The sequence below is a fragment of the Meles meles genome, chromosome 2 (genome assembly GCF_922984935.1).
Source record: "Meles meles chromosome 2, mMelMel3.1 paternal haplotype, whole genome shotgun sequence".
In the NCBI taxonomy this organism is placed as follows: domain Eukaryota; kingdom Metazoa; phylum Chordata; class Mammalia; order Carnivora; family Mustelidae; genus Meles; species Meles meles.
In genome coordinates, this window is record NC_060067.1 from 115,821,115 (window position 1) to 115,845,073 (window position 23,959).

The 23,959-nt window shown below is 34.6% G+C and overlaps 1 protein-coding gene across 4 annotated transcripts in view; it reads right to left on the reverse strand.

Moving 5' to 3' along the window:
• The window catches only part of GRID2 (glutamate ionotropic receptor delta type subunit 2), a 1,534,703-nt gene that overhangs the window by 686,490 nt on the left and 824,254 nt on the right, over window positions 1-23,959 (reverse strand). For all 4 annotated transcript variants that reach the window (XM_045997867.1, XM_045997868.1, XM_045997866.1 and 1 more), the window contains exon 4: window positions 13,008-13,213. In XM_045997867.1, the coding sequence (XP_045853823.1) occupies window positions 13,008-13,213 (206 nt within the window). The remainder of the gene's footprint in view (window positions 1-13,007; window positions 13,214-23,959) is intronic.

The window sequence follows — 23,959 nt, forward strand, 5'->3', positions numbered from 1 at the left end:
TCATATTATCTCAAAACCTGTTTATCTTCTAATGTTCCTGATTTCAAAACCTTAACTTCCTTGAGACCCAGACTTGAAACATAGGATCCATCTCTGTTGCCCACATCTCAACCTCATTTTGCCTACCCAATCATTCCCAAGTCTATTAATTCCAACATCATTTGAATTTTCTTCTTTATCTGACTTAGCAATTCTGGAGCATGGTCAAGTTTTCACTGAGTGTGTACATTGCTCTACACCTTCTATTTATATTACCAGATATGGTTTTCAAAAATCTCTGTGATTTAGGAACTACTTCATTTTATAGATGAGGAAGATCAAGCTGAATGTTTTTCAGTAGCTTGCCCAGGGCTACACAGCTAGTTTGGCAAAAACTGAATCCAAATTCTGTGTCAATGCTGCCATTGTATGTTTGACATTCAATGGTTTTCACTTACCAGTCTGGTATCATCTTACTTCCTGACTTTACATCCTCTGCTTCTACCTCAGGTAGCCCATGTTCCCTGCCCCAACTTGCAGATTGTCAATATCTATCTCTGTATCTTTATTCATGTTTCCTTTCATTCATGGAAAGATGCCCTTTAACTATATTGCTTTAAATCCGAATCCTAAATATGGTTTTAAATATTGACTTAAATGTTGTCTCATTAAGTAATATACATATTTAAAGTAATTATATTTGAAATTAATGGACCCACATGTTCATATAATTTTAGTTTTGGTAGACACATATAAATCTAATCTTTTAATCTTCATTTGCTACAGTTTTGTGTATTCTATTAAAAATAGGATTTGCTGGAAAAATCAAATGGATCTTCTTAATTTTCTCTACCTACACAGTTTATTTCCCTCCTATTTATCTATATTACAGTGAGAAAAACTATAAATAGAATTGTAGCCTAGGGGTACCAGCTAACATTTCAATAATGTTTCATGGGTGGCTATACTTTAAAATCTAGTCCTCTACAAATCTAAAATATTGATTTTGTCAGTAAGCATTTAAGGAATTGATTAAGTTCTGGGAGACTGACTCATACTAACCCAGGTTGGCAAATAGATTTCGACTCCTGTGCTAACTAAGATCCATTTGCCGTGGCTGCCTTGAAGAGCAGGGCAGAGTGTAATAATCTATGTTTCCTTCTGGGAATGGAAAACAGTGGTACTTGTAGCATGTATTTGTCATTTACATAACAAGAAAATTTACTAGAAACTGGCATAGTAATTAAATTGTTAATTTATTAATTTTTAGAAACATATGTCTCTAGTGCTTAAAATATAGGGGCTCATCATTTTCCTAGCTTCAAAATGTGATGTTGAAAATGGGAGTAGCAACAAGGAGGTGCATGATTTTGAAAACTATTTCACTCAGACTATGGTAAGGGCTGATAAACTGTGCCGGGCATACTACAGAGAATACCTTTATATGTTGGCATGTCCTTGCCTTCCAGGTCTGATATGTAACTTCTCTAGGCAGTAATGGACAAACACTGCTGAATTCTAATCTTCAAATTTAACATGAAGTCTGTTCTAACTAATCCCTTTGTGTGTGTTTGTTTTTACCCATGTAACTTCATGGCAGGACAGTTACTCTTGGATTTATTCAAATTCTAGACTTGTTTTGATAAAGCTACACAGCAAGTTATGGTTAAGAATTTCTTGAAGTAGCCAAGACTTCTCAGTTGTCCCATAACAAATAAAGTTTTGGTTTACTTCTAGATATAGATATTCTTATACATTATCTGCAAACTTTATTTGATCAAGTTTTAGATAGTTACTCTGTTTTCTTTTCAATTCCTTTTGGAGGCTGAAGAGAATGACTTAACTGTTTTTCTTGTGGTTTTAATATTCTGTAGAATTTTTTTTTTTTTTTTTTTTTTACAGAGATTCTGCTATACTTTATTCCATATCATGTTACAAGAAAACAACAGTGACAGCTGACAAACCATTACATCTTTCATAATACAGACAAATTACACTTGGTAACAAATATGCAACATGTATTATTCCATTCTCCTTACTATGTTTCATTTTGGAGTATAATAGTTTTCTGAATGATGCTAATACATTTCTTAGGTACCGACCCTCTGCTATGAAGTACACATCTCAGTGTATCATACAAAAAAAAAAAAAAAAAGAAAGAAAGAAAGAAAGAAAGTAAAAGAAAAGGAAAAAAAAAATCCACTCCCAACTAGAGAATGTAGATTTTGTATGTGCCTCTAAAATATGCTGCTGTAAGAAGGGGAATGAAAATAGGAGATTGCTTATTTCACTTGAGACTTTTTGTTGTTGTTGTTTTGGTATATAAGAAAATTGCAAGGCAGTGACATATGTGGTTTCCTCTGCCTACAAGCCAGTAAGAGAGATAGAAGTTATGTGCAATTATGCAGCATATTCCTATGTATAGGGGGCAGGGAATAATCTACCCCAGTATGTACAGCCTAAACATCCTCTTATGTAACAAAGATTACAAAACCAGTAAGTACTATTCACAGATGAGTATCTTATATAGACACATAACCTAGGATATTAATTACACTGGCTGTCATGTACACACTGAGGGAAAGATACCAAGAGGTCTTGCTTTCTCTGCAAACCTGGAGGCTCCCCTGGAAACTTTTCTTGCTACTCTTGGGAGGTAGAAATAGCTTCTCACCCTTTTATCAGTGGATGAACCTAGATGTCCATCAACAGATGAATGGATCAAGAAGATGTGGTATATATACACAATGGAATACTATGCAGCCATCAAAAGAAATGAAATCTTGCCATTTGCGACGACGTGGATGGAACTAGAGCGTATCATGCTTAGTGAAATAAGTCAATCGGAGAAAGACAACTATCATACGTCTATTCTGTAGAATTTATATCGACAACATTTTCCTTATTAGTTGGTATATTCCTTAGGGGCTGGAATCATATATCATTCATGACTATATTCCTAGCAACACTTTCCACATTGCCTTGCACAGAATAACTTTAAACATATTGTCTAAATAAATGAATAAATTAATAATGGATTAAGGAAGGACTTCAATGTCCTTGTTTTAAAGATTGAAGCAATTGTGATTTTATTTTTCAATTCAGAGTACAACCCTCACTAATGTTCCAATATTTATTTTATTTTGTTTCAATAAAGAGAATAGAATGAAAATGTTGAACCCATTTGAAAAGCTAACAGAGAAAGAAAACTGACAAATTAGATGTTGCAAAGGCAAAAATTGTTAAAAGGTTTTTAGACTAGTAGAAGTTAGTAGCAAACTGACCAATATCTGTACCCCAAGTTAGCAGTCACAGAAGAGAAGTGAGTTGGATCTGTCTTATTACGAGATTGAATTCATTGGAACCTAATTCCCTGCTGAGTTCCCTTTTTCAGGGGAACTTTTTAAACAGAGCTCCAGCCAGAAAAGCAAAGTCTAATGCTCCTTTAGGGCTCATTAACAGAAGCAAGAGCTGTCATATACGATTTTGGTCAGGTGGAAAGTAAAATAAATTTGAGATTTTCTCATTAAAAGAAAAAAAAAAACCCAAAGCTGTAGGTTGACTGGTAACAGAACTGCTTTTCAAGTTCAATACAATACTGAGCTAAAGCAAAAAACTCAGATTTGAGAACAGTTCAATAACTAATAACCGTGGTACAAGAAAAATAAATTAAGTCATGAATGAAGTGGCACCTGTTAGAGGCTTTGTTTTCGTCAAGTGAAATTAGAATTCTTTTTTCTTATAGAATTCCATGACAACATAAAAAACCATATGAATGAGTTGAATTTTTTAGCGACCGGCCACTAGCTGCTACTTGATGACCCATGTCTATTGGGTCCTTGCAAAGAATTACAACTTTTATTGTAAAATCCAGATTTATTAGCTTTTTTTTTATCATGTCTCCCATGATAACAATGAAATCATCAATATAACCCTGTATTTTCTCCTAAAGTCATGTGCTTCATGTTAGAGAGAAAAAATATATATTTGACAAAGATACAAGATATCATACAGGAATAATAACCCTATACTTTCAAATACACTAATGAGCTCCCATTTCATTCATTGATGGTAGGAATCTCTAAATTCCTTTCCATTGAAGGGGTTTGGGACAGGTCCCCCTGAAATATGCTGCTTTGGCATGAAGATTATTTTGAGATAAAAACAATAAACACCCAGTGGAGTCAGGAAAAGCTCTTTACTCCCATTCCCCTACAACTGCTTAAAAGAATTTAGATAGAGGACCTACTCCAGGAAGACAGCTATCTCCACAGATAACAACATTCTGATATGAACTAAGTATGATAGACAGGGAGGGGCCCATAAAGGCCTCTTTAATTAAAATCCTTTATGTTCCATTGTTTCTAAATAGCCCAGCAAATATTTCTTTAGCAAATATTTACTCTTCCTGTGAATCACATGTCTTTCCTTTGAAGTCTCAGACCCCTTTTCTCTTCTCCTTAATTCAGGATGATATACTACCTCATTTTAGTGACTGTCTTTGGAATTTAATCTTTGTGTGAATTCATTTACATACAAAATGAAATTTTATTTTCTCCTGTTAATCTGTTTCATGTCAACTTAATTCTTAGTCCAGCTAGAAGGACCTTGAAGTGCACAGGAAATTCTTCCTTCCCAGCATAATTCAGGCACTGAATTATGGTCCTCTGTTGAACCATAGGTCAACTGGTCCTATGGTTGAAACAAATAACAGACACCATGTGGAGGGTAAATGTATCTATCTCTACCATCCACCACATAAAGCAAAATCAATTTCAGATGAGCTTCAGATTTAAATGCAAATGATAAAACAAAATTTCTAAAAAACAAAAACAAAAATAAAAGCCATAAGAGTATGTCTTCATGTCTTAGAAGAGGAGATTTCTTTAAAAACAAACAAATAAAAAAGACAAAAAATATTAATTATAAAGAAAACAAATTAATAACTTGGACTACATTACAAATAAAAATTTATGTTCATCAAAATTCTCTGCTTATGAAGTAAAAAGACAAACAATGGAGAAAGTATTTAAAATATATTCATTTGGCAATGAACTCTTATCCATAATATATATAAAATTTCTACCAATTATGAGGGGGGGAAAAAAAGGAAAATGACCTGAATGTGCACTCCAGAAAATAAAATATCCAAAAAAATTAGAAAATACACCAAAAAATTCCATCAGGAAATGCAAATTAAAAACAAAAGCTAAATCTAGTACATTTCCATGAAGATAAATAAAATGATGAAGACAGAAAAAAAAAGTGTTCGTAGGAAAGTGGAAAATTGAAATACTTTCACTTGTTACTAGTAGAAATCCAAATGGCTATAAATACTTTGGAAAACTGGCTGTTATCATCTAGCTTTAATAAATGACATTCCTTACATATGACTCTTCAGTTAACAATTCCATTCCTAAGTATACGCCCAGTAAAAATATATGCATATACAAAAATACATACATAAAACCACTATTCGTAATAGGCAGAAATCGAAAAAAATCGTAAATTATATTAAATAAAATAAATTAAATATTAATTTATTTACTTAAAATATATTAAATAAATAAAATAAAATAAATAAAAATAAATTGAATAAATTATATTAACTGTGGTATATTCATACAATTAAAGACTTCGAAGCAATCAAAATGAATGAACTTTGCCTACGTATTTCAACATGGATGAATCTCATAATATAATGTTGACCGATAGAAAGCAGACAAAAATATACAGTATGATTCTTTTCAGGAACAGATTAAAATTAATCACAATTAGTTTATTGTGTTAAAAGTAAAGATAATGGCTATCCTTCAAGGGGTTATAACAGAGTGGTACACAGGAAGGGAAACTAGAATACCAATTATGTACTATTTCTTAACCTGGACTCTGGTTGCATGGAAATTTGTTGGGTTACACACTTATGTGCACTATTCTTGTTATATTATATTTCTTTTTTAAATATTAAATTTTAATTTATAAATATTATATTATATATATTATTATATATTATATATATTATATATTATAATATATATAATATTATATATTATAAATATTAAATTTTAAATTTTAAATATTAAATAATATAAAATTAAATATTAAAATAGTTTTATTTCATTTATTTTTATTTAATTAATTTATTATTTTTTATTATGTTCAACTAGCTGACATATAGTGCATTATTAGTTTTTGATCAGAAGACCAAAAGGGAAGGAAAACTGAATGGGTAGAATTCAGAGAGGTGTATGTTATATTTCAATATAAGGTTTACCTTAAAAAATATATAGCAGTCATCTTGAGCACAGTAGTATTAGACACTTTCATGAAGTGGATACATTTTGGAAAGTAATACCATTGTAAGCTCCTTTTTCAAATGTCATTATACTAGTATTATCTTAAAAACTGTACATTGCATAATGTCTCCAAATAATTTCTTTTTGGTAAAATATCGAGTTATTTAAATAGCTATTAAAACTAATCACAGTAATTTGAATATTCAGAGTACCTTTTGATTACTGGGAATCTCACTATATCCATTGAGAAAAATATTTTCACTTGTTTCCTAAGCCATCCTAAAGGCTTATTTCTGGCAAGCTGCTTATATATTTGAAATAAGTAACTTTGCCTTTAAGTTGTCTGACAAGATCAAAGTTCTCTGGAATATAGTACAATGAAATGAAAACTATTTCATAAAGTATGTTTAGGAATAAGAGCTAATATACTTTTCTCATTGCAGTATAAAAGGATTTCATGTAAGTAGGGTTCCTTTCTGAAAACTTGAAAAAATGCAAATAGGAAATGATGTTCATTACCATATAAGCAATAAAACTTCCTGTTTTCAAAGAAGTGATTTTCTTATCAAACCTGAAAACTAAAAGCCATGACAAGGAGCTCTATTTATGTAAGATTATTGTATACCTTCTAGAAAGGAAATAACTTACGTAGTTTCTAATGCCAATCTATCCTATATATTAAAAAAAAGTTGTTTTTCAAAATATCATCCCAATCCATATTTAAATCAAACATGTAAGCACTTCTGATTCACCATATTAATTTCAAGGACACTAACAGGTACATTGTGATAACAATTTTCTACCAATATCACAGCAGGTTGATTTACTCAGCTGCACATAACAGCAGTATTTTTCTTAAAGCTTTGAAACTCTTGAATGAGAGGTGGAACACTAACTGTAGACATGTAATGTATTAAATTTCTAAGACTTCAAAGGGAGCATAATTAACTCAGTGCCACATAATTGCTCCAGAGACAGAAAAAAAGATGCAAACAGAATTGATATGCCCATTTTTCCCGTTCGCAATTAAATGACAATGCTAAGTGAGCAATTTCTTTTTTAAAACTCATTCTTTTGACTTTAAGGTTAATTTTTCCTTTCAATACTTCAACAACTTTCTGTGCCCACTTATAATTTGTAGGAAGCAGTAAAAGTGAGAGTTCTGTTATCCCCTTTCTTTAGCTAGAATTTCCCCCTCGCCCTCTCTCCCTCTCTTCGGTCCTTCCTGAGCCAGTCTCTGCCCTCGTTATAACTTTTAATTCCTCTATCATTCCTTTTATCCCAAACCATCAGTTTCTCTCCAGCTTCATATGCTTTTCTATCCATCATATAATCCTTGGTAAGTTATTTCTACAAATACTTCTCTTGGGATCTGGCGATCATGTACCCCTTTGACCCACTGACCACTTTACTATTTTCAAAAAATGCGTGTGTCCCTTACCATCTACAATCAGCACCAGCTGCAAGGATGTTAAACATTGCTGGAGGAAGTTAGAGAACAATATTGATAGGATCTAGAGAGACCTTTAGTTTTTTCAACTTAAATGCGGAATTTGGAGAAAATGTTCCATGTTCCGAACCTAAAATGTCATGATTCAAGATACTATTTCTTAAAAGGTGTAACAATGGTTCTTAAAGTACCTTATGTTTGTTTAGTTTTAACCTCTAAAAATCTGAAAGAACACGCTGGCACTTCCAACTCAAAAGGTTAAAAGGATTACCCCCTAAACCTTCAATAAAATAACCATGAGGAAAAAGGGAAAAGACCATCAGAAAAGTATTTTTAAATAAATTATTGAGAAAAGAAAAACAGATGAAGTAGTGGTATTTGATATTTGGTAGAAGAAGCCTCAGACTAGTTATTGTCATATGGGGCAGCAGCAGAGAGCCCTCTCATCTGCTGAGCCCTAGAAATTTTGATACTTGACAAATGCCAAGCCAAATGGAGGGCAGGAATGAGATGGGAGCTGAAAAGTATGGGAGCAGAGTCAGTTCTTATCATTCCCGGTAGTTATGTTCTGTAAATTTCCTGAGAACACTGATTTAATAAATGCTGAACAACTGCTCCTAGGGGAAATGCAGGGTTTGGTTCCTATAAGCCTCTGGGTTTATTTATGTCTCTATCTGAAGATATTTAAATTTATATACAATATCTATACACTTAATACAATTGTACATATGATTAATCTATGTTATATATAAATATATACACACGTGTGTATGTATGTATAACATATGTATGTACATACACACATATTATTGTATTCTAGTCCATTTGAGCTGCTGTAACAAAACACCACAGATTGGGTAGCTTATTAAAAGTAAAAATTTATTTCTCACAGTTTTAGAGGCTGGTAGTTCAGTCAAGTACCAGCATGGTTGCTCCATGCAAAAGAAGGCCCTCTTTTCGATGCAGACTCCTTGTTGTATTTTTACTTGGTGGAAGGCACTGTGAGCTCTGCAGAGTTTTTTTTTTTTTTTGACCTTTTTGATTTTTATTATTTTATTCTGCAGTGATGTATATATTACATGTATAAAATATATATAATACATATACTTGACGATTCTGTTAACCCTTTAGCCAATATTTTTGAAGAAATAATCCCTTAGAACCTGCATTTTTCATACCCAGTCTACTATCAAAGTTCTTCATTCTGTTTTGAATTACATAAAAACTATGTATAGTTCACTTTAATTTGATCCACATACAACTAGAATAGTAATAATATACTTACTTCTTCAGATACAGTAATTCTTCTATAAAGAATGTTAAGAAAAATTTAATCTATGCTAAAAAGAGGTGTGTTTTCCTTAAAAGTACGGAAGAGACTTTTTCTTTTGTTTTTTGTTTTTTTTTTTTAAATTTTTTTTAATTTATTTTTTCAGCATAACAGTATTCATTGTTTTTGCACAACACCCAGTGCTCCATGCAAAACGTGCCCTCCCTATTACCCACCACCTGTTCCCCCAACCTCCCACCCCTGACCCTTCAAAACTCTCAGGTTGTTTTTCAGAGTCCATAGTCTCTTATGGTTCGCCTCCCCCTCCATTTTTTTTTTTTAAACATATAATGTACCCAGGGGTACAGGTCTGTGAATCGCCAGGTTTACACACTTCACAGCTCTCACAATAGCACATACCCTCCCCAATGTCCACAACCCTCTCCCCCTCTCCCAACCCCACCACCCCCAGCAACCCCCAGTTTGTTTTGTGAGGTTAAGAGTCACTTATGGTTTGTCTCCCTCCCAATCCCATCTTGTTTCATTTATTCTTTTTAGCATTTAGAATAGCACTGATCTTATTTAGGAAGACTCCATCCTCACGATTTCAGCAGCTCCCAAAGGCCCCACCCACTGAAACCATCACAAGGGACACAGAATTTCAACATATGAATTTGGAGGGGGCCAGCACAAACATTCAAACAATAACATGTCGATTCATTAACATTGAACTCATGGCCAGGGGTACTCATGCTTGAATGGACCTTATCAAACAGGTATTTTCTCAATGGGACATATGGGCTCAGTTAAGGACAGCACTTTAGCACTACACTTGGAGGCCATTTTAAACAGTGGAATCACCAACAAATGGCACAAAAAATGCAAAAAAGGAGGCATGAAATAGACTGCAAAAAGGACATTTGTTTACAGTATGAGAACTGAAACAAGAAAGCAGAGCACAGCTTTGTTCAACCTTAGCTGGCAATATGGGCTGTCAGGCAACTCACATTTTTCACAGCTCTGAACATTTCTGTGAATGGCTTGTGAAAACATCCCTAGTATTGATTTTCAAGCTACAAATAAATCTCAGTGAGTAGGCGAATTCGCAAATACAGAATCAGTGAATAAAGAGGACTGATTCAAGTTAAATACACACTGATTTTCACAAAGGTCTTCTCACACATTGGCTCATGCAAAATGTCCTTAAAAGCTGACATTCATATATATATATATATATGAATATACATACACAAACACACATAGATGATAGATAGATAGATAGCTGGATTCTCGTCTACAAAACCAAGCACACCATCTGGGCTAAGCTGGGGAAACTAGTGCTGGCATCGTCATCCTAGAATAAAGACCACACATAAACATACATACAAAATCTATTCTTTGTATCTCCAGAACTTTGGTGCTGTGTGTCATGTAAATCCTTGTTGTCTGCCTTTTGAATTAATTGTTTCTGGTATTGAGGGATCACTCTATTTCCTAAGTGGGAAAAGTCTTCTAGAACCCATGGGAGAGCAGAAGAAAGGGGAGAGATATTTGAAAACAGTCAGCTGAAAATAGCAACCACTATGCAGGTCAGAGAAAACAGCTAGCTTAGGATACGGAAGGCGGTGGATTCACATTATTTCTGTCATTCCTACGTCACTGTTTGAGACCATAGAATATACTTAGTACAGTTTGGAGACATAAAATGAGCGATTGTGAAAGACAAATGAGTGGGAGAAAAAGTGGTGTCTGGGTGGAAGAGAAGTCTCAGGAAACTCACAAAAACAGATTTTTTTTAAACATTTTTTTAAAGATTTTATTTATTTATTTATTTGACAGAGAGAGCTCACAAGTGGACAGAGAGGCAGGCAGAGAGAGAGAGAGGAGGGAAGCAGGCTCCCTGCTGAGCAGAGAGCCGGATGTGGGGCTCAATCCCAGGACCCTGGGATCATGACCTGAGCCGAAAGCAGAGGCTTAACCCACTGAGCCACCCAGGCGCCCCACAAAAACAGATTTTATATGTCTGGGAACAAAGATGGAAACAGAGTATTACAGGTATCAATCTTCAGAGTCGAGGATAAAGGGCCATGGTTAGAATACAAGTCAAGATCACGACTTGGCAAAAGGGACAAGGTCATTGTGTCCCTATTCTCAGCCCATTTCTTCTGACTGCTTAGTAAATATACACAAATTGTTACCTGGCACTCATGGACTTTGCCATCTGGTTTAAATCCTTGTGTTACGTAGTATGTGTCACTTCTCTTTTTCACATGTCCTACTTTGAATCTATACAAAACTACTTGCTCTATTCTGAGCACACAGTCAAGGACTGTGTCTTTGCACATCTTGATAGTCTTTTCAGTTCACCAAGTATTTTTTGAGCATCTGCTATGGTCAGGCATGTGCTATATGCTAGAAAAAATGACCTAGAAATTAACATGTCTTAAGTACTTACTAGGAGCCACCTTCCTCTCTCCCCTTTAAGGCATATCACAGGATGTCTCATTACATCACAAATTTAATAAAGTTGAAATCAATATATTATTCTCATTTGATTGATGACAAAACAGAGGCTTAGAAGTGTTAGGTAATTTGCCAACCCCACATGACCTGAAAGTGGCTGGGATGGACTTGTATTTGTCTGTTGGATACCACACTGCTTTCATGAATTCCTACTCCTGATAATAAGTACAATTCAAAGGAGCCTTCTCAATGAAGCCTTCTCTGATCTCTACAATTCCCAACCAAGGATGACCAGAGATGTGTCAACCTCACTTATTATGATTTTAAGATTCCAATTTATGTTATATGTCTTTGTGTATTAACCTTAAAATTTTCAGCAGATTTTGGGTTTCTTGAAGAAAAGACCCAACTCCTGTAAAATTGGAAATACTCTTTCTATTGTGGAAAAATCTAGTTGTTCAAAGAGACTCTCTGAGTAATTTGCTAGATTAGAAAATGTCAACATTCTGTATTTGTCCATTAATGCATAAAGAAGTTGTCTATTAAAATGTTGAAAAATGGCATTATTGATAGTTTTCCAAAAGTTTTATTCTTTTCAGTGATTTATATTCTGCTTCAGTTCCTTAATACCAATTAGGTTATAGAGTGTCAAAGAATTTCTAACACATTCCTAATTTGGAGGCTTTATAGCAGTACTTTGGGAGCTAAAGAAAGCTTACTAGAGAAGTGAGGAAAAAAGTATTGTCAAATAAAGTCACCAAAATTAAAAACACTAATAATAAAACCCATGTGAATGTATGTAATGTCATGACCGGTCCTAGCACTATACAGAATGAAAAACTTGAAGTAAGGCAAATGACAATAATCCTGTCAAGGCACTAGTTAAGCATTTTAGAACATAAAGATGTTATACCACTCATTAAAAAGTCTTAATCGTATTTTTACAAACTGTTGGAGTTTCTAGCCAAATGAACAGAGACAATTAAAATTTTGAAGATGCAGCATCATAAAATGTACAATGGTCATCACTTTGCAGAGAGTTTCAGACAGTTTTAGTTATTCGTCTTGGTACAGAGTTCACAGAACAGAAGTAAATCTGCTCTTTGTTTTTGTAAAAGTAATCATGTTCAGGCAATAATAGCCTGGTTCAAGTTTATCTTTCCTCAGAGGTAAAATTCTAACTTGCAAAAATTTAAGGATTAGTTGGAGAATTGTGCACTTGTGAATTTATTCTTGAACGTGTTAAAGTAATTCAGGGTCAACAACACTTTTAAACTCCCATGACATTTCTTAAAATCATCGAGGCTATGTGCTTAAATATATAAATACAAATATTCTCCGCAGTTAACTGTGCAGGATGTGTGAAAATTTTGTGCAGTACGTATGAATGCAACAAACAAGGAATTCAGTGTGCTACCTTCCATTAGTGCTAATGACAGTCGTGTAGTTAATTCTATACTGCTCTTAATTTTCAACTGACTATGAGGTCTATTCCAAAGCATTTCATTTTTTTTAACCCTACCCCAACCCCATGACAATTTTTACTTACCTCAGTAATGAAAGATTTGGCTGTAGCAGGATTCATAACAAGGATGGCTCGCCTAAGAGTGTCTCGATAGCGATTCAGTTCCTCGATTCTCAAGGTGTCAAAGAGAGTGGTGATCATTTTATTGATGTTGTTTTCTACTTTCTGCAATGCAACATCCATTCCCTGCTGAGACACCTTGTCCAAAAACTCCTGTATTCCACGGATATCTAGGAGCATCAAAAGCGCATCAAAATGTGAATTAGAGCAGAGAAGGGAGATAAAAGCTATTTCCCTCACACCAAAAGGCATTTATTTTTCAGCATTGTAAGCTATTTAAAACTACTAATTGAGTAACTGATAGAACCCTCAAATATATTTTAAGCATAGTACAAGTTAATGTGTTTACATAAAAAATGTAGGAGTTATTATTATTCTTTAAATGGATTTGTTTCTCTCCACTGAGCACTTTAAATTATCTCACCTCTAAAAAAATCTTAGGACAGAGTAGAGGGAAATAATTGAGGAGGACTCTCACGTGTCTAAAATAGATGTGAGATAAAGAAAGTACATTTGTTATTTTGCTCAGCATTAAAGAGTGATGTTAACTTTAGGTAAAATATGAATAGCGTTAACGGCAGATGAATCTAAATCAAAATTACTAATGTTTCTCAAAATGGGCAACAACATCATACAGCCAACTGTATGTGGACTAATTGCATTTAAGTTAAAAAAATAGAAAATTGTCTCTATTTAATATTTAAATAAAAAGGATAAAATCCAGTCTAGATGAAGTGTTTACAGATTGTACTTTGATGTATAGTAAAGTAACAGTAAGTGTCTGAAATGTTACAAATAGTCCTTCCAAGTAAACATGGGCTGTTTATAGAAGGAGGGATCTGAACATTGAAAAATATGATTAAGGATGTATCCGCCACAATATAATCTTAATATAGAAGATTTGCTTTTAGTATACAATAAACCATATTTTTCTATATATATCCATGGCATAAAATGTTTAAATGGAAAAAACTGGTGGAAGATAGGAAGTAATAAGGATTATAGGTTACTTATTATGAATGGACTACATCTCAAAAATCCCAATTTACATGCATGTAAAATTTGCCTTTCGAGGGCAATAATTAGTTCATGTCTTTTTCATTAAATTACCAATTAAAAGCAATGTATAAGCCCACAGAACAAGAAAACAAATGGTCACAAATTTGGAGGCTATTTGCTCACAATAAAAGTTTATATTTGCAGAGTTACAAATTAATAAAAAGAACTTTGCATTCTTTATATGATTGGCTTTATTTTAAAACAATTCTATAAATAGTATATGTTATCTTGTGAATCTCAAACTCTTAAAATAAATAACTGTATGAATTCTACCTTGTATTTCTTATCCCCAATTATACTAAAACCCAGGATGTCAGAATGATAGCAGCTTAAAAGAATAAAGCCTCATCTACAGCAGGACAACAGATGCAAAATCAGGAATAACATATTAATCAGTAATTATGTACTCATTAAGTATCCAAGTCAGAGAGTACCTGAGGGTATAAAATACTTAAGCACGGATTAAACAAAATGTTAGATGCAGGTAGACCTATAACAGGACTATGAACACACTCAACAGGTCTTCTTAAACTTTGGTATAAATCAGAATCATCTGCGAATCCAATAAAAACACAGAAGACTGGGCCCCACCCCAGAACCAATATGTCTTTATAAAAGCAGATCCTTGCTTTTGAATTGTAAGTAGTTGCTCTTTCTTTATATTGAAGCACTTAAATGGGTAGCTAAATATAAGACAAACAGTACAAGAACCATCTTGAAATATATTTTGTGATCAAAGCTTAAGGCTCCAGACCATTAACATTATAGGAAATCTTCTGTTCACAGATATAATATTCTGGTGTAATTTCATATCTTAACTTTAAAAAAAATTAAAAAATATTCCACAAGGTATTTACTGAACACAGATATACAACGCTGTGTGCAAGGAATACAACAGTGAACACCCTTCCCCACACTGAAGATACACAGTGAGCAAGCAAACTAATAAATACAAATCACACTAAATGCTTGGAGGGAAACAATAAGGGTGCTCTGATAGATAATGATGGGGTGATTATGTATTTTAGTTGGAGATGTATTTTAGTTGTAATACCCAAGGGAGGTTTCTCTGGGAAACTGATACTTAAACGGATCTGAAAGATGAGAAGTCATTACCCAGGCAAAGAAGTAAGAAGAGAAGATGACCGCATGGAAAATGTCCCAAGGCAGCAAAGAGTCTGTTGGAGGAATCTAAAGGATTCCAGTGTGGGTGCAGCTACGTTACTGAGGGGATAGTGGAATGAGGCGGACATGAATGGTGAGGGAGGGTCAGATTATGTGGTTTCCAGTGAGACCCAGAAAGAAGTTCTGATTTTATCCTAAATACAATTTTAATCTACTGAAAGTTTTAGGTGGAGGATCTAAGTAGAAAACAAGCTATCCCTTTGCTTCCTTAGTCTGGAATTCTGGTTAACACTGCCTAGATGATGTGACACAAAATTTTCAAAATTTGGTTTTTTGTTCTGTAAATGAGGAAATATTTATTTTATAGATGTCTTCGAAGATCAGATTAGTGAGGGTGTCCATGTGTGTGTGTATGTGTGCAAAATCCAGTGTAGGGTCTAACACATGGTTGTTGTTATTATTGTTAATAATAGTACATAATCACTTGTTAAGGGACCACCTCTTTCCACACCTATAGAACATAACTGCCTAAAATTTACTGTTGGGTAGCTACACCCAAATAGCAAGCAAGATTCTCAGAATGCATGAATTAAATACTAACAGCTTTGCTTGTTTAAGAATAACACTACACACCCAGAATATGTAGCAACTGGTCAGTTTAATATGAGGAGAATTTGAATCATGCTGTCTATTAGCTGCTCTGTGGAAGAGTCATTAAAAGAGAGAGTGGACCTCTGCTTTTATTAATTCATGAACATAATTAACCATCACAATTATTCAGCCACCTTATCTGTGTGTCCATTACTTAACAAGAAGTAAAAATAAAAGTCATCAAAACAAGAGACAAGAGAGTATGCCTAGCTTCAAGGAACTTCCAGGCCTGTGGGTGTGACTAAGTGCTATTTATTTATTTTTTTATTTTATTTTTTTAAGATTTTATTTATTTATTTGACAGATAGAGATCACAAGTAGGCAGAGAGGCAGGCAGAGAGATAGAGGAAGGGAAGCAGGCTCTCCACTGAGCAGAGAGCCCGATGTGGGGCTCGATCCCAGGACACTGGGATCATGACCTGAGCCGAAGGCAGAGAATTTAACCCACTGAGCCACCCAGGTGCCCCCTAAGTGCTATTTATTAATAACAGAAAGTTAAATAGCAGTTTTAGTTCAGTAATTCTAGTGATTGTTAATTCTACTGACCAGATAATTCTATAACAGTGAGGGGTGAAAGGCTCATTAACTGAGTTATTAAACATAAGATTCGGGAAAAAAATGACTTTCTTTCCTGGGCACTACCAAAGAACTTGAAGTAGGCAGAATAGTGCCCTTCCAAAGATGCCCAAATCCTAATGCCTGGAAACTGTAAGTTATTCAGCAAAGAGGAATTAATGCTCCTGGTGGCATTAAAGTTGTAATCACCTCACCTGAAGATGGGGAGATATCTTCTATTATTAGGGTGGGTTTAGTGATCACGGAGTCCTTAAAATTAGAAGAAAAAGACAGACAAGAGAGTCAAAGGGAGATCTGATTACTGAAGAATGAGTTGACTTTGAGGAAACTTCAGAGAGATCCAACATTGCTGGCATTGATGAAAAGGAAAGGGGAACTCCAGCAAAAAAAAAAGGTGGATGGTCTCTAGAAGCTAGTAAAGGCGAGGAAGGTTCTCCCCAAGAACATCTGGAGAGGAACACGGAATTGCTAAATCTTTATTTTAACCCTTTGAGATCCCATGTCAGACTTCCGACCCCCAGAACGGTCACATGAGAACCTGTGATGTTTAAGCCTCTAAATTTGTGGTCATTTGTTACAGCAGCAACAGAAAACTAATATAAAAGTGTACTTTAGTCTAGTCCTTAGTCACTATTTTTCAAATTGTGGTCTACTTAATTTATTTTTTGAATCATCTGGAGAACTTGTTGAAGATGTTTTCTAAGCCCCACCCCATTCCAATAAAATAAAAACTTTCATGACAAAGCCCAGAGATTTTCTTCAGCTGATGGTCCTGAAGAAACCAGTTTGGGAACCAATGTTCCAATTTCTTAACCTTTCTTGTGTCACAGAATCCTTTGAAAAAGCCACAAAGATTATGGATTCTCCCTTTCCCCCAAATATGTACATACCTGAAACATGATGCAGACTACCTAGATTATGGTCTCTCAGTCTGATCTGCTTGATTTCCTTACAGGTAGTTATCAGAGAACCTGGATTAGCATATTGTCACTGCTCTTACTGATTTTTTTCTATTCATGCTATACAGGAACGTAAAGCATAGATAGTCACTCATTAACTAACAATGTGTATTACATTTTATTTAAGCAGAGGAAACTTTTAATAAAAATATTAAGAAATATAACAAAAATGAATGCCTTTCCCAATGATATTTCATTGGTTTCAGTTATTAATTAGTCTAAATCTAGCTGTCTTCAGGCCTAAGGAAAACCTATGCTGTAGAAAATAGAGTTCCAGGGTAAGTAGACTCTGGAGATAAGAATGGAAGAACAGGAAGTTTGTTGGGGACAGCTCTAAGGAAGCCAGAGAAGGGACCAGGGAAGGAAGCAAGAGTCAGCAGAGAGGGAGCCATGGTACAGCTCAGCAGAGACCTGCCTAGCCCCTGGGAAATGGGATGCCCTCAGAGTTTCCCAAGTTAGGACCAGTAGAAGGAGAAACTTTACCAACATGCATGGGCTTTGGTTTTGTGGTTCTCTTCAGCTGAGGGCAATTCCTGGGGAGGGTAGTCAGTTGCCAATGCTCTTAGTAGATAGAGAAGTAAGTGCTTTAGTTTTGAAGGGGGGCTTGGATGGCACAGGACAGAATGCATCCAGGACTTTTCCTTGCATTTATTGTTTTGGTTTTCAGGGTAATTTGACAGGGTAAGTAATTTGCCTTTATAAATCACTGTATTTTTCTTTTTTTTTTTTTTAAGATTTTTATTTATTTATTTGACAGACAGACATCACAAGCAGGCAGAGAGGCAGGCAGAGAGAGGAGGGGAAGCAGGCTCCCCACTGAGCAGAGAGCCTGATGCAGGGCTCCATCCCAGGACCCTAGGATTATGACTTGAGCCAAAGGCAGAGACTTTAACACACTGAGACCCAGGCGCCCTGTATTTTTCTTTTTTGAAACAACTTTTTACTATGGAAAACACACTATGTTTGATGTCAGACAATCAGGTTTGGATCCTGTGAACTTGGAATTAGTTAATTTCATAGTTAATGTCTGCTGTTTTTAGCTTCCCAGTGTTTCTTCTCCTTTATTCCAAATAACAAAACCTAATTTTTCACTTAAGAAACAAACCTGGACCCATCCCTTTTGATCCACATTCTATGGCGCTCTACACTCTATTTCTGGGTGGTCACGTAGCCCAGGACAGTCAATTTGAGCTCACCATGTCCCTGCTTAAGGGGTAGTCACAGGATTCAGATGAGGACTGAAATTCAATATATGGATCATGAAACAAAAATGATCTCTCTTTTATATCACAAGTTGTAATGATGTCCTTTTAGAATTGCAAGAGCCAGCGTGTCTTGAGAGAAGCTAAGTGAAGCCAAAATGTGAAGTGAAATACATGCAGGACAGCTATTCCTTGGACTTCTCAACGACATGAGTGAATTTAAAAAAAAATTAATTTTTTGTTTACTTAGTTTGAAATGAGCTTCTCTTCTTTTGAGAGAAAGAGTATTGACTAATATAACATCTTTTTATGAACATCTGATAGTTTGGTGATGAAGGTGAAGCCACAATTCCTATCCTTGAGGTACATCCAGTTGGGGAGAGCAAAGGACAGCCTCAACTGGTAATTATGTTTTAAGGTGATAAAACAAATGGAAACAAGGAGTGGAAGCAGAGAATAAGTAGCAACTAACCATACCTTATTGTTGAAAAAAAAAAAAAGTTTGATTACTGGGTTGTTCTGAAAAAAGGAAATAGGGCTTGTGAAACAAAGCAAATTTCTAAGCAATGTGCATTTTCATTATGAAGACTTTATTAACCCAGTCAAAAGACCCATTTGTTCCTAACTTTCTTCTGCTGTCTTTTTCTATGGAAAAAATGGAAAAAACGAAAAAAACAAAATCTTGATAAGGGTTATAAGTTCATCTAGGTAACTTGATATTGTAACCACAATTTCCCTCACAACTGACTTGTGACTTGTGTAACATATAGACTAATTCCCACAACTCTCCAAGAAGTACTGGCTGATTGTAGCTTAATTAAGTAATTAATTAATTTTCTTTTTTTAAGATTTTATTTATTTATTTATTTAGAGAGAGAGTACACATGTGAGCAGGGGGAGAGGCAGAAGGAGAGGGAGAGAGAGAATTTCTAGGAGACTCCACGCTGAACACAGAGTCTGGCGTGGCTCCATTTCACAACCCTAAGATTATGAGAGCTGAAGTCAAGAGTCAGGTGCTTAACTGACTCAGCCACCCAGGCGTCCCATGAAACTTAATTATTTATTTTATTAAATTGTGTGAAATAATGACTTTATTATAACCACTAATGAACGATTAAATTTAATCTGTATTAAAAGTGGTTTACATTAATGTAGATTAGGATAGAAAAGATCCCAGGCTATATTACAATATAATGTATAAACAGATTTCCAAACTGACCGCAAACTAGTTCACTGCAAACTAGTGATCAGCACCCAGATAGCTGCCTTTTATAATCAACTCTCTGTTTACTACGTATCAAGCACTTTGAAAGGTACTTAGAAGAGAAGTAATTTAGAAAAGGTACTTAGAAGAGGAAGACAAAAACAATTCTTGCCCTCAAGGGTAGATAGAGGAATCTCACTACACTACTCATTTTCCAAACTGTAGTTGCAATTTAAATTTAGTGACAGTCTCTGGAATCTATCTATGAATATTCCTCAGTCTGATCATTATGTTCAAATATTAAGTTGAAAATATTGAATTTGGTAGGAAGAGAGGTTTGTCACTAAGTCTCTGTAAGTCTGATTTTTTTTTTTTTTTTTTGGTCTATTCACTTTCTCCTTCATTTGAGTAAATTAGGCACATTTAATCATTTTGATCACTTAATGCATTGAAGACCTCACTTGGAGCAGGAGATTAGCACTACATTCAGCCAATTTTGCTGTTTCTGAAATTATGACAGAAATCTGAGCTTTAAAGTTAATATTTAGAATCTTATGACTTTAGATAAAAAGGAGTATGTCATATGTTGCTGGATCCATGAGATCATTGAGCTGAACGGCTTTCCCAACGTATGAAGAGCAAAGCATACTCTACAAAATGCCTCATTTCCTGAGAAAATAAGTCTTTTCACCACTGAGTGATTTAAAAATTTTTGTTTAGGAGAACCCTGACTTTAAAATGGATTCTAGTCTCCACTGTATTCCCTTCCCGTTTGTGATGTATTTAGAAAATAAGGATAACATGCTGTATTAGATTTTGAGATGACACAGTCCAGCAGCAGTGACCCATCACTAAGATTATCTATTTGATGAGAACTTACTATTTTAGTATTAGATCGTAGCATTTTAGAATGAGAGTCATCTTTACAGTAATGCTGATCAATAAGGACATTTGACTAATGAACAAATCCAAAGTAGTACAATATATCGTTTTTACCTACTTGACATAAAGCAAAGGAAATAGTTCAGTAAGATGCTTGGATTAATTATATGCTTATTGATGCACATTGAAGTAAATGAGAGAACTGAAAGTTGGAAAGTGGCCAAATGAGTAATAAACAGTTTTAAGACTGTCTAGAGAGATAGTTAATAATATTATAGTCATTAGACATTTGAAAACACCCTCAGGGTAATTATAAACATTTGCAATCAATTAAGAGGAATGTGTCCATTTTACGGGCCTTGATTAAACCTACATCAAGATGCATGGAATAAATGCTGTTATTCCTTGGAATGCATTCACAAGGATGATCATTCAGTGTTCATTTCAAAGGGGCTTACCATATGGCAATGTAATTGTAGGGAAAGAGTGATACACTGATGTACTTAAAGGTAGTGCTTAAGTATCTCAGGTCACTGGACTACATATTGACCTTTAATTTGGAATCATTAAACCAATGTTTTCAGGATGTGGGAGAGCCCATAAGTAACCCACTTGATAATCCTTAGAGTTTAGTTTTTTTCTTTGCTTTTGTGCCTACGGGTGTCAAATATATATATTTGTATATATATAGACAAATTAATTTAATCATTTCCATTTTAAGATATTTTATCAACACCTATTATGCACTTTAAGGTCTCTGATTTTCAGAAATACTCAGTTTAACAAATTATAGTAGAATTTACATAGGGCTAAAAATCCTGTTGTAAAAGAAAAAATACTATCCTGACATGAAGGATAAAGTCAGAAAGTTCGAGAACATAAAATAAATTTAAGCTAAACCAAAACAAAAATATTCAAACTAGACTTTAAAAGTGTATGTTTTACAAGCAATTTTAAGTGTTGACTTATAAAGATAAGTATTTAGAATTTACATATTTCAAATAGTTCAATTTAATAATAGTAAACTAAGATTTAAAATTTAATTAATAAAATTAAAATAATCTAATTAATGCTTAAATAATTATTTTTCTTATAAGCAATTCTTCCTTCAAACTGGAGAAAGAAGTACATGTGTCCCAGAGGTAATTCACCCATCATGTAATTCAGGCTGGTGATTGAGAGCCCAGGAAGTACCTGGCCAATTTATTTGATTCAAGGATCAGCATAGGACCCAAATAGGGCCTAAGATTTGGTATATAGATACATATCTATATGCATGATATGTGATACTCAAACAAAGCAGGAAAAGGGACTTTCATTAGAATAATAATTTGTAAAGATACTCTTTGAGTCACCAATGGCATCTATCTTGCCTAAGAATGAAATCAATACATAAGCTGAAGTAGAGATTTGCCTATGGTAAGAGGACATCTAATTACTTTCAATACGTACATGTCCCCACGTCATTACTGTAACAAGCAGCTTAGATCCCTATCATCATATTTTCCCTCCAATCTTCATAACTTGATCTTTGTAATAGATCTCTCAGTAGATCAATGGGGCCAATATTGTCTTAGGCAATGGAAATTAAAGAACTCAAGTATCTTATTCACTGATGAACACTTCAACATTACTGTTTATGTCACTGTGGTAAATCAGTTCTATTCAGTCCTCCCAGGTATGAAATTCAACTTCCCTCTCATCAATACTCTCAGAATAGAATCCTCCTCTAAAGAATATATCTACTTTTATTCTACTTTAAGAAACACCTATTACTATGATAACTTTCTGGTTTCTGTATATTGTCAGTTCCTTGATTCTGGAATCTAGCTATTGGCTTGTACATTCAACTAATTCCTTGCATAGACCTCTCTGGTAGTGAACCTACCTGGAGCCTACCTCCAGGTGAGCCTACCTCCCAATTGGTTTTAATAAGCCTTCCTCAATATCATATTCCACATACTTGACCAAACTTCCTCTCGGAGATTTGGTTGAAATAAAAGCAAATTAAGGATGAGAACTGGAGGGATAGGGCAATATGATGAATGATACGATAAAGATTTAACATATTAAAAAAACAGAAATTATAAAAAAAAAAAAACAAGGTACAAGTTGTGTAGTATTTTGTTTTGCTAAAAAGTGACAGAGGTCTTATCCCTCTTTCTAAGGCAATAAGATAGCATGAGGCTTAATGTATAATCAGTAAATGTATCAGATCATATACAGAGGTACTTAAAAATTAGATAGATAGGTATAAAGACATTTAGAAAAGTGGAATACTTGAAAAGCACAACACATTGCAAATGGGAAATTGCTCATGTTGAAAATGGTACTTAGGGGGCGCCTGGGTGGCTCAGTGGTTTAAGCCTCTGCCTTTGGCTCAGGTCACGATCTCAGGGTCCTGGGATCGAGCCCCACATCGGGCTCTCTGCTCTGCAGGGAGCCTGCTTCCTCCTCTCTCTCTGCCTGCCTCTCTGTCTACTTGTGGTCTCCCTCTCTCTGTCAAATACATAAATAAAATCTTAAGAAAAAAAAATGGTACTTAGGTAGTAGAAGACTAACAAGGGTTCAGGGAGCATAATCATTTTCTTCACTTATTGATAACGATTTTAAACAAAATGATTATCATTTTATATTAGTCCAGAAAATGGATAATTTGTTCAATATTAGTGTTTAAGTTTCATATCAAGAAAAATTTTCTGACAACAAGAAACACCCAGTGTCCAAATGTGAAGTAAGCTCCTTCAAAATATAGTAAGTTCTTTCTCTCTTGGACTATTCAGGAAGGGGAAACAATGCTATCAATTAAAGATGCTGAAGAAGAGGTCTGCTGAAATATCTTATTTCCAAATGCCTCTTTGAGGAACAAAGCTGGCTTCATACCGTGCAACAATTCTGATTCCAGGAGTCTTTGATGGGACTCAGGTATTATGATGATTAAAAAGCTCTTGTAGTCATTCTGATTTATTACCAAATTTGGGTTCTAAGAATCCACTGTATTCAATTCTAAATGATTTTGGTCTATGACTCTACAATCTCTAAGTGATCATGATTCAACTATGTTATTTAGTTAGTTAGTTAATTTATTTATAGAGAAGGAGTGGGGGAGGCAGAGAGAAAGGGAATCTTAAGCAGGCTTCATGCCCAGCAGAAAGCCTGATGTGGGGCTGGATCTCAAAACCCTGAGATTATGACCTGAGCCAAAATCAAGAGTTGGACTCTTAACCGAGTCATCCAGGAGCCCCTAATTATGCTATT